This window comes from Danio rerio, chromosome 9, assembly GCF_052040795.2.
Source record: "Danio rerio strain M-AB ecotype USA chromosome 9, GRCz13ab, whole genome shotgun sequence".
Taxonomy (NCBI): domain Eukaryota; kingdom Metazoa; phylum Chordata; class Actinopteri; order Cypriniformes; family Danionidae; genus Danio; species Danio rerio.
In genome coordinates this window covers 34,075,966-34,088,281 of record NC_141029.1, presented here as the reverse complement: position 1 = coordinate 34,088,281, position 12,316 = coordinate 34,075,966, and the positions used below count along the sequence as shown (strand labels likewise).

General features: G+C 36.9%; 1 protein-coding gene across 1 annotated transcript; it reads left to right on the top strand.

The window, feature by feature from the left end:
* The first annotated feature begins 948 nt into the window (after nt 1-948).
* On the top strand, nt 949-11,015 carry LOC103911669 (rho-associated protein kinase 1-like). Its single transcript, XM_087268103.1, has 5 exons — nt 949-1,419; nt 5,096-5,185; nt 5,273-5,411; nt 7,709-7,800; nt 9,372-11,015. Exons 2-4 carry the CDS (start codon nt 5,104-5,106, stop codon nt 7,794-7,796), a joined length of 309 nt encoding a protein of 102 aa, XP_087124229.1. The 5' UTR covers nt 949-1,419; nt 5,096-5,103; the 3' UTR covers nt 7,797-7,800; nt 9,372-11,015.
* The last annotated feature ends 1,301 nt before the right edge of the window (nt 11,016-12,316 follow it).

Below are 12,316 nucleotides of genomic sequence, written 5' to 3'. Positions count from 1 at the left end.
CATCTCCATATTCAATTGGCTTCATCACTGTCTCCTCTCCACCAATCAGCTGGTGTGCGGTCTGGTGCAAAATGGCTGCCGTCGCGTCATCCAGGTGGATGCTGCACACTGGTGGTGGATGAGGACGTCCCCCCCATTGTGTAAAGCGCTTTGAGTGCCCAGAATAGCGCTATATAAATGTAAGGAATTATTATTATTATTATTATTATTATTAAAATAAGCCGGACCGAGAAAATCTTTTAGGTAATTTATTCCTCTAAGTTATTAACATGGTCCCACTGGTGCATGTGTTCCTTACACATACAAAACCTTTTTGAAGTTCTCCCATGCAGGCAATTGTGCTAAGACTGTGATCTATTCCCTGCAACATCAGGCCACAATCAGGTGTCCACAATCAGGTGGTTTGTCTTGGTCTGGCATCTCAGCTGAGACCTGTCCACTATGGGTGACCCTGCCAGTACTTGTGAAGTACCAGTGGTGAAGCTCTCAGTATCACTGATGCACAGAAGCCCTCACAGCACGTCAAGCTGCAAACCATGTGAGGGACCCTAACCTAACCTACCCTATACTAACCTATCACTGACCGACCAACACTCAGAGGAGTCCAGCAACTGACCAGCAACACTAAGAGACCGCTCAGAAAACCCTGCAAAGCGCATGTCAAAAACACAGAAAACTTTCCAAAACAACCTGACAGCCAGAACCCAAGAGCCACATCAGCAACCATCAAAACATTCAGCAGAGTGATAAAAACTTTGAATGAAAAGAAAACTTAATGTAAAGACTTACTCTATAACTATATACAGTATGTACATACGTGCCCTTGATCTTTCATGGGACACTATGATGGCTCAGTGTCTGGGCTTCTTTCTTCGGGGTTCCTCCTCGGGTAGTGGCTCTCCACTGATGTCCACGTGGATTTGAGGAGCGCTGCTGCTTTCGCTGGACCTGCTCTCCGTGATCAAGACTCGTCCATCAGGCAGCTCGGTCTCCAGCAGCGTAGGCCGGTGGAGCTTCTCCCACAGCCGTTGCTTGATCCCCAGGCCTCGCTTGAAGCGGTAGCGGCTGCAGCCGGTCTCCACGACGGAGCGAAAGATGTGCTGATAGTCCTGCACGCTTCTGCCGTGGATGGAGAGCTGCTGCTCCTGCTGACACTCGTTCACTGAGGAAGACACTGATGCTGCTGCTGCTGCTGCTGCGGGACGGAGGACAGGGAGGGCCGCCGCGTTCATCAGGTGTCGCTTCTTCAGCGCTGGGTCAGAGATGCAGCTGTAGGTGTGATCTGACCTGACCGCCGCTGCGAGCTGCTCAACGGTAGAGACGCCCTGTAGCCAGAAGTGACTCGTGTGTGCGGGGAGAGCCCTGGTTCTTCTTGAGCGACGCTGCTCCATCAAGATGACCCAAGAACAACTTTCCAAAGTAGAGAAACTGATCAAACTTTTCAAAAGTTGTCGAGAGTTTGTTGCGAGACGATCGGGTCAGAACCAGCTGTGTATATTAAAGATCAACTCAAGTTGCTGTAGTGACAGAATGACGAGCCTCATTTAAATGTAAACAATATTTAATATCAGCAGTGAATTAATGAAATCAGCACGAACTCTGTGCTTTTATAATTGAGTTTTTATTAAATGCAGTAGCTAAATATCTAAATTATGATTATACAATAAAATGCTGGTCTTATATTAATAAAAAATAAAAAATAAGCATAAATGGGCGTTTTTTATAGGACGAATGTTGACCACTGAAAATCGTCACAGGTTTCAGAAATCTGGTCATGTTAGTGAATATTACCATTGATTTTTGTTTGCTTTTGGGATGGTTTGCGTTTCATTAAAAAAAAACACTGAACTAATATTCTCGTTTCTATATTTACTTCATAATTAACTAGGCCTATATCAGACCAACCGGGACTTTAGCAATGACATTGTTCTTTTGATGCTTTGTATACTTAAATTTTCACAATTTTCCTGCACTGACTGGGTGATTTAATATTTTTATAGTATTATTAAAATTATTAATCATAATAATGCTATAAGCAATACAATAAACCAAAATACATTCCAAAAAAAAAATAAAAATCAAAAATATAAACCAGTATCAGATACAACGACAACCAGCATTAATAAGATTAAAAAAGCTAAATATACAACAGTTTATTTTGATTAGCTATTAGCTTATTAGGTCAGGGAAGTGCTAATCATTCATTCTGAGTGAAGGTTTTTATTTATTATTATTAAAATAGCTTTAAGAAACTTAAAACAACCATGCCAAATAAAAAATATGTAAATATGCGTGCCCTAAAACATATTGGTTTATTTGACTATGGCAATTTTATTTATTTACATTTTATTTAATGGTTTACTTTTAGGCTATCACAAAATATTAACCACTTTCATTGACCAATGTGCTCTCCAACAAATAAACAGAAAGGGAAACAGAAACTAAATAGTAAAAAATGTATTTAAAACATAAAAGTCTTTAATCTAGACCAAAAGATATTGTTGTACAGAGCTCGTCTGATTGACTGTGGTAAGGCTCATTTATACACATATATACTGTGTATAGAGGAAAATAGGATGCAATATTTCAAGTTTATTTAAAAAGCTGTGCATATCTTCAACATTAAATGAATATGAAATAAACTTTTTATAATAAAAACTGACTCCAGGATCATATCAATGTTTGAACTGTAGTTTACAGATTTGTATTTAAAATTGAATGGCAAAGCCACAAAACGAATAAAATAAACAAAAAATAGTGTGATGTGACAAATCTGATTAACAAACTAAAAATATATCATTAAAATAACAGAGAGGGAAAATTACAAACACAGGAAAAAAAATTTATGTTTTTTACTTCCCAGTCCCAGACGTTCCTGAAATGTCATAATCACATGTCCAAGTGTTTCTTTACAACAGTAGTATGAAAATCGCCCCTGGTGGTGATGTGATCAGGACTGTAGCTGGAGAGGCAGGAAGTCAGGCCCGGCGCTACGGGGGGGCAAAGGGAGGCATTGCCCCCTCAGAAAGAGTTTGTGCCCCAATGTGCCAACAATCCCAATTTTCATAAGGGATTGTTTACTCAAACTGAAAATTCTTTCTGTCATTAACTATTAACACTCCCGTCGTTCCAACCGTCAGAACACACATCTAAATATTTTAAAATATATGACATAGCAATTGAATTATGAAAATTGGTGAGATTAAAGCTAGTCCTATAGTCCAGAGATCCGGTCCCCGCGTCAGGTCTGGTGCGCCCGTAAATAGCCTTTAAAACGCGCACACGGCGATGGAGGCGCACTCAACTCACAAGGGAGAAAATTGGTGACATGATAGGAGCAGCTTAATTCATTACATGTTTTGGTTAACTAATTATTTAAACACAACTCTCTTGAGCTCTAAAAGGGAAAAAAACACATAAGAAATTTGCTGTTAAATTAATTTTAGCAGAGACGCAACTGCCAGTCATTTATTAGTTATTCGGGAAGATGTAGCCTAATAAAAATGTTTTAATAAAAATAAATAGTTTACTGCACAGTCCCACAGTAGGCTACACTATAAATAATATTTTAAATGTATTTATTAATATTATTATTAACATTATTGCGATTAAGCTAAAATTGACAAAATGCAGAACCCTTTCAAAGTTTGCTTTCATTTTGCTGAAAAGTGCACTTTTACAGTTGTGTAGAGAAACGTTCCATTATGCAGCAGCAGTCAAGGTATAACACATAATAAATGCCTTTTGGGTTTAAAGATGATCGGCCTGCGAAGTCAAGTTTGCAGTGTTATAAATGGAATAGGTATAGTGCTTAAGTGGATTTACCGCGGATCAACCGAGAAACCTCGTGCGCTGCAGGTAGGCAGAATGATAATCTTTTGAAAATATGTAATTTAGGCTGTACTGCTATCTATTGTGTATATTTACAACAAATTCAGCAAAATCATTTTGTTAGAATAGTTTCAATTAGCATGTTGTACTGACCGCTGCATCATTGGAGTAAGCCAGATTTCCACAAATATTGCATTCTATAGGAAACTAAATCATTTAAAAGCAAGATATTTTCTGAGAAATATTCAGGTTGTACTCATTATGGGTATTGTATAAGCTATAGTATTATAAAATGCTAGTTTAAGTAATTAAATGTGAAATAAGTGATCAAATCAAGTTTGGAGGATGGTGACAAAGTATTAACGTTGTAAATGAAAATTAATTTAAAGAATGTCTGATTTTGGTCAGCAGAGGGCACTAAACTCTGGTCAATGTCATTTACTGTTAAGACACACCCTGTTGAAAAATTTAATTATTTGAAACCCATGACCTATTTTTGAACAAAATTAATTTATTTTTGGGGTTCCACTGTGATCCTAAAATAGAGCTTAATGTGAAATTCTACTTTGACATTTAATTTGGCATAATATATTCAGTATTACCCATTAAACGCAGCCTTGGTACAATAATTTGTACTTTTAAAAAAAACCCTGGTTTGGGATTAGGCATGGGCCGGTAAAAGATTAAAAATAATAATGTTAAATTACTAAAACTACTAGTAATTCACTTAAATAGCATAAAATAGTATAAATAGTCAAATGTAAACCTGACTGAGAAAATAGTCTTGACTGGCTGTTTTTGAACACTTGAATTTCACAGGATGCACCAGCCCATATTGTAGTCAGTTAGTTATGTACTCATGTAAATAAGGACGACAAAAACTACAGACCTGTTCATTAGACCTTGAAGCCTAATATTTCTGCTGCTGTAATGTTGATGTTAACTAACCAAAATAAAGAAAGTTAAACTTGATTTTAAGTATAACATCATTTAAATAACTTGTTGCTAGCTGTATTTTTATTAGTGCTGTCAAATGCTTAATCACATGAAAATTAAGTTTGTATTTACATAATATATTTTCGTGGAGTGTATATATTTGAGAAACTATTCATTTATTTCTTCATATGAAATATTTATATCTACATCAAATTATAAATAAATAAATAAATATAAAAATGATGTACATGTTATGAAGATGCAAATTTAATTTTGGGTTTGATTAATTATGATTAATTGCTTGACACAACTGTTTTCATTTCTCCAGAGGTTTTAATGTCTCAAGGAGGGACTGGTTATTACGGTCGTGAGTGTGACTGGTGGTCTGTTGGTGTTTTCATTTATGAGCTTCTAGTGGGTGAGAAGTGTCAGCTTCATATGCATCTCTTGAAATTTTATTTCAGTGTTCTCATAATCAAATGTTTTCTTCTGTCGATCTGGGCAGGCGACACTCCATTTCATTCCGAGTCTCTGGTGGGCACATATGGAAAGATCATGGATCACAAGAACATCTTAACTTTCCCAGATGATATTGAAATGTCAAAGGATGGCAAAGACCTCATCTGTGCCTTTCTGAGTAGCAAGTGAGACTGAGAAAATGAAAGTTTGATTTGAGTTTTTTTTTTTTTTTCTTGTAAAATTCAGACTCTTACTCGCTTAATATCCCCTTACTTGTTTGTTTTTAGAGGTTGGCTGGTAACATTAATTTTTTTATTAATTTAAATTTAACTTTACTGTAAAAAAGAGCTAATTTTCAGGACAATTTATTACACACATGATGAGATTTCTTTTGTAGTTTGGAGTTTATAACCTGGGTTTGACATTACCTTTTTTGATCACCAGCCACAGTGGCTAGGAGTTTTCCAACATTACTAGCCACTCGCCATTTTCACTAGCCACAATTTTAATGTTGGAAAAATATATTTTATATTGATAAATTTGAATTTGACATGCTAACTTTACTTAATTTATACTTTGTGTCCACATGCCTCCTTGTTCATTTAATATTTTTGTGTGTTGTTTATGACCTTGCTCAATGAGCATGAGTACAGGGGATGTGATTTTTATAGTGTCACTATGCAATTAATTTAGTTTTTTTTTTATAAATAGTTTATTTCACATCTGTTTCCAGGGCTCGACACTAAGGATTTGCAAAGTTTTTCTCTGGCTGCACCGAACTAATTATTACTTAGAAACACATTTTAAATAATGTGTAAAGCAAACAAAATATAGCTATACATACACTTTTTATACACAGTTGACACTTAAAAACAATACTCTCATGTATTCTCAAAGTGGCTAGTGGGAGTGGCTGTCTAACCCGCCACAGCTGAAATCTACCCGCATTTGTTAATGTGTTAATGTCAAGCCCTGTTTATAACGTATTTAATATAATCACAGGGTAGCTTAGATTTGTTATCGTTGTTATCATATGACATTTTCCCTATTTTTCCCTATCGATGTACTTTTTTCCAAAATGACAATCTCAGGGAATATTTCATAAACACCAAATCATATATTTTTTAATTTAATTAAAGGAGAACATACAAGTCTATATTAATTTGATGCTTTTAAAAGCTCTTCATACAATAAGTCTTTCATAAAACTTTAATGTCCTACAGCTTTTACTAGACACACTAGCTTAATAAAACCTTACTTGTTTGTTTTTAGAGGTCGGCTGGTAGTGAAATTAATTTATTATTTTTTCTATTTGAAATTAGCTTCACTGTAAAAAAAAAAAAAGTAAATTTTCTTGACAATTTTTTACACATTTTGATCAGATTTCTTCTGTAGTTTATAACATATATAATGTAAACACAGAGTACCTAAGATTTGTTATTACTGAAAACAGTCAAGTTTTCTTGCCATAAATTACCAGGCACAGAAAAAAAGGAGATTAATTTAGCAGCTTCAGTGAGAAAAATTAGCAGTTTTTGCTTAGTTTATTCTCAGCTAATGTGATGGAAAAACATATTTTGTCTCTGTAGCCAGAATATGATGATCCATTTCCCCAAACACAAATGTTGGCTATAAAAAAATGAATAATCTTTATTAAACCGTTCAAGATATTCAATGATTTTTTTTTCTCATAATTTTGCAGCCCTGTATAATTGACACACAGTTTTGTTGGCACAACCCAGTGTTGTTGTTGACACTTTGTAGTGTTCTGATTGATTGAATTAGTAAATTCTGTGTATATTTGACAAAATACAACAATGTTAATATAATCTAAGCCTGATTACTACACATACCTAAAATATAAATAAATAGTTTTATTAATATTTAATATATCTTAAGCACCAAATCGCCAAAAAACTTACTAAGCCATATCAACATTTTAATTGAATTAAATTAGATAAAATGTAAAGACAACATACAAGATGATCTTTATTTATGTTATGCCTTTAAAAGCTCTTTATAAATAAAGTCCCTAATAAAACATACATTTCATCTCCTACTGCTTTTACTATATCAGCTTCATGGACGTTCACCCTCCAGCCTGACAACTTCCATCTGAATTCCTCTTTTCTCCTTCCCTCTTTCTCCTCTCTCACATGCCCACATACAAGCATTTCTGATCAAACATACAGAGAGGGGCTTAATGTTTTCTCTCAATGTTTTCATGTAAACACACACACACACACACTCCTCCCTTTGCATTCAGGCTGTTGGAATGTCCCACATGTGGTAGTCCAAACTGCTGCACCGCCTCAATGCAGATGAAGTAAAAGGAAGGGGGAGTGAACGGTCCTTATTTTTGGATGTCTCTCTGACTGCTCCACTCCTCCATGCTGTGCTGTTGGATGTTCTTGGTTTATGGTCATTTAACGGATTAGCGCTTCTCTGTTTGTTTTGCTGACCAGTGTTGTGCTATGTTCAGGGAGGTGAGGCTTGACCGGACTGGAGTGGATGAAATAAAATGTCACCCCTTCTTCAAGAACGATCAGTGGACCTTCGAAACCATATGAGACAGTAAGTCAGTGAGAGCTTGACTTTTTTTTTTTGTCGCTGCCTTTAGTTGTGGTGAAATGAGATGCATCATGTCGTTTATCTGTTTGTGCAGTCAGTACCTTTTATTTCTGAATCGTCTGGCATCGTACTTGAAGCCAAGTCATTTAGCCGAAGGCATAGTTGTCCTAGAACGAGTAGTTTGCTGATCAAATTCCACATTTTGATGAGGCAAAACACATCTTGGATGTTTTAATTACTATTTTAGGTGAAAAACAAAATAATGAGATTTGTGTAAAATCTAAAGTTAACCAAGTCCAGCCCGCCATCTTGTCCTGCCTCTCAGTTCTCTTAAGCCTTGGGCCGGCTCTGTGAAGTGGCCTCTTTTGGGCTCATCATTGAAGACCGGACGAGCTGCAACATTTCGTTCTCCCAGGTTCTGGGAGTAGATGAGCATGTCACCGGTGTAGACTTTGACCAACTTGGGAAGTCACTCACAAGACCTCAGCTTATGGGACATTACCATTAAAATGAAACGTTTCCAGCAGAATATGATGCTTTAAAAAAAAAAACTCCATCAGCACTGGTAACTATGAAAAACACGACTGAGCACTAATAGTATACTCAACACTTTACACTGACATTAAAGACTGAAGTAAGAACGCTGAAAAAACATCCGATTTTAGCACAGAAGAGGTTTTCTTTTCCTAAATTAAATCAAAACTTCATAATATTGTGTTAATGAATTAATTAGTGTGTGTTGCACTGCTGGAGTGAAGGTTAACCAGTCCACACAGTTCATGCAGCTATAATCTTTATTATCTTTTACTAAGAAACTATGTACAATATTTACACGTTGGCTCCAGGTCTCTTGGATGAAGATCTCTCAGCGACGTGGTCTCTTCTGGTCGCCACGCATCTCTGGTGGAGCTGGGGAGCGGGACCACCTTTATGAACCAAAATCGTTCTTTGTACCAGGCTGTAAACACCTTCTTTTCTGCTGTAAAGTTGGCCATTTTAACAGTGGGCTCAATAGAAATTTGCTCCATATGGAGCCAGGACTGCCAGAATTTCATTGAACTGCATTTTCAGTTACTTCTGTATTTGCTTCATGACGGAGAGCGGGAGGTTGCCGTTGTTTGGGCACAAGCTGTAATATTTACTTTTCTGATCTGGAAAGATTCTCATTTGCAAAGGTTTTTGTTTGCTTCCTGGACATCCCCAGCACAAATAATTAAATGATGAGTGGGGTGTTTTAAGCTGAAATGACACACACATTTTGGGGCAGCTAATATTTTTATTATGCTTGTAACATAACCCTTTATAACTGCAATGAAATGAAAGTAGTGTTAAATTTTTCTTCTGAATTAAAAGTAAAACTATCAGAAAGTAACAAACAAATGTAGGACAGGTACTTTTTTATTCCTTTCAGTTGTTACTGGATGGCGGCAAAGCTTGAAAGCAAATTTCCAGTCTATTTTAGATAAAATAAACTGAATTATTAAAGACAGCCAGAGAGATGACTTTCATTTTCATGGCATAAATGAATGTAACTCAGCCTCTTGACTTTTCAACTCTTGTTTATTTCTCAATAGCAAAAAAATGCCAAAAACAGACACCCAAAACCCTACGCATGCTGCGCGACACAGGGGCGTGAACCTGCAGGACCCAGACGCACAGTCCACTCGAAGCTGCTGTGGGAACTAAAGGCCTGTCAACACTCCATCATGGGAGACCACGACACCTTCTCCTCCCTAAAATCCCACCCTTCACCCTTTCACCTCCCAAGACGGATAAGGAAAGAGAAAGAAAGAGAAAGGAATACCAGGAAGAGCTCGAGGAAAACGCCTCACTCATGCCACAAAGAGATTTTTCAAGGAAGACTTCTGGTGGACGGGGCTGAAAGCGAACGGACGATGGATTCTGTCATGTCTGGCAGTAAATATGGATTCTGTATTACTTTCAAGTCAACAAGAATTTCCACCTCAGTTCATCCTCATTATGCAAGCACCATGTAGAGATAAAGGATTGGAAAAGAGATAAAGGAACACAGAATGGACTGAAGAGTTATAATTAACCAACAAACCTTCCCATTCTCAGGCCCTGGAAGGGTCCGTAATGCCCCTTTTAACATTCAGAAGTCTTCAAGCAAAATCTACACTGAGTATCCATATGGTCTGGGCTCTCCCATTTAATCTCAACTCTAACACTGGAAGAAAGTCAGCACCTTAAACTTAAACTAACCCTTCAGTTATTCATCTATGAGCCACATCTACTAAATTTCTAACACAAAGGAACACCGAAGCAGAACTTCATATGTTTTATTTCAGCTTTATTTATTACCTTTGTTTGAACTGGTCTCCCTTTGCGCAGCTCTTCATTCATCTCTGACCTAAAAAGTATTGAAGAAAGTCAATGTTGTCTTCCCTATCCCATTTACTTCTCCCCACAGCATTGACCTCAAAGTTCAGTGTTGATGTTCACAAAACAACAGCGAGCTCTACGATGCCTTCTTAATCTTCTTTTAGCTTTGTGTAAACTACTGTTTGAGAGTCAACAAATTATTACATATATTTGCACCAATCAGACTGATCCAAAATCATTTTGCTTCACGATTAATTGCAAAATATCATTACACATTTAGTTGTCTGGATGCGGAAGTCACACAACACCAGTCTCAATATGTGTTATTAAAAAGCAACAAAAAATATTCAAGCACCCACTAATCAACAAAGTGAATGATTGAGCACTGGGATGGCAAATATTGTGGGAATGCAGATTTTTGCCCACAAAGCCCCTGAAAAAGTGGAAAAAAACAGAAGTGCCTACTCCGTTTTTTCCGTGTTCTTTGTTTTGGGCTTGATTGAGGTCGGCTGACCATCTTAAAAGTAGCGGTTTTGAGACGATCCCGAGGTATACGGGCAATAAGCTGTGAGAATAACTTGCGGAGCGTGCTAGTAAACAGAGGAGTCGTTTCAGTTTTGTTTTATGAATGCTGTTTGTTGATGTGTATTAAAAAGAATTTTATTTCAGATTGATTTTAGTCAGTAATTTAATGGGTTACCAATACATTTATATGGTCATTTAGGGAATGAATTAGGTATCATGATAAGGTGTCACACAGCTAGAAGTCATTTGTCATGTGTCTTCAGGTCCACCTTTTTTGTGGAATAAGATCTGATCTCGTTAACACCTCTGTCAATTTTAAATAAAGCTGTGCTGTTCTGCTATGAATGAAACGTGGCTTTGGTTTCTGTGACTTTTTCAATAGCCTAGATCTAAACCACAGACTACTGTCATTTATGAGACAACAGCATTGTTCACCTCCACCCGCGTGAAGTAATATTTACCTCTGAAAACACAAGCCATAACCACACCAAACTAAATGCAAGTTGCAAACAGCAATTCACAGGGTTTACTTCACATTGGGGTTCATGTTTAAAACACTTTCAGACATTTAAACAAAAATAAATGTCAATTAATATTTAGCAATCTTTAATTAATAATAAGCAATATCTGTGATTGTTAGAGATTTGTACAGCACAGAATTTTTAATGACAAATAAATAAAGCAGTTCGGATGTAGTGTTGTTTGAAAGAGGACATCTAATATATAATAAAAATGATGTATTAATTATTTTATTTATAGAACATCATATGAGGTATTAAAGCGCCCCCTAGTGCCGATTTCTTCCAAATTTAACAACAATTAATATTTTAACTACTGTGATGGTTAGGATTGGGGTGGGGGTAGGCATTACAAAATGCAATGTATTGGGTAATTTAATAGATAGCATAAATAATACTCGGTACAACTACAGTGCTGTGACGGTTGGGTTTAGGGTTGAGGTGGGTGTAGATGTTAATAAAATACAATAAATGGGAAATTTAATAAATAATACAAATAATTCTTGTAAACTTTCAGCCATATCCAATCTAGCAACAACAACCCTTTAGGGCATGAGGTGTCCAAACAAACCCAGTCCAAGAGGACCACCTATGTAAGCCTACACCTGTCTAGAGTGGACACCTTAAACCCTAATAACGCTCTGGTAAGCCTAATAACGCTTTAATTAGTCGGTTTAAGTGTGTTAACGTAGGATAGGAGCTAAAATTCCATCTTTCGGATGAGACGTTAAACCGAGGTCCCGACTCTCTGTGGTCTTTAAAAATTCCAGGATGTCCTTCGAAAAGAGTAGGGGTTCAAGCCCGGCATCCTGGCCAAATCTGCCCACTGGCCTCTGTCAATCATGGCCTCCTAACCATCTCCATATTCAATTGGCTTCATCACTGTCTCCTCTCCACCAATCAGCTGGTGTGCGGTCTGGTGCAAAATGGCTGCCGTCGCGTCATCCAGGTGGATGCTGCACACTGGTGGTGGATGAGGACATCCCCGCCATTGTGTAAAGCGCTTTGAGTGCCCAGAATAGCGCTATATAAATGTAAGGATATATTATTATTATTATTAAAATAAGCCGGACCGAGAAAATCTTTTAGGTAATTTATTCCTCTAAGTTATTAACATGGTCCCACTGGTGCAT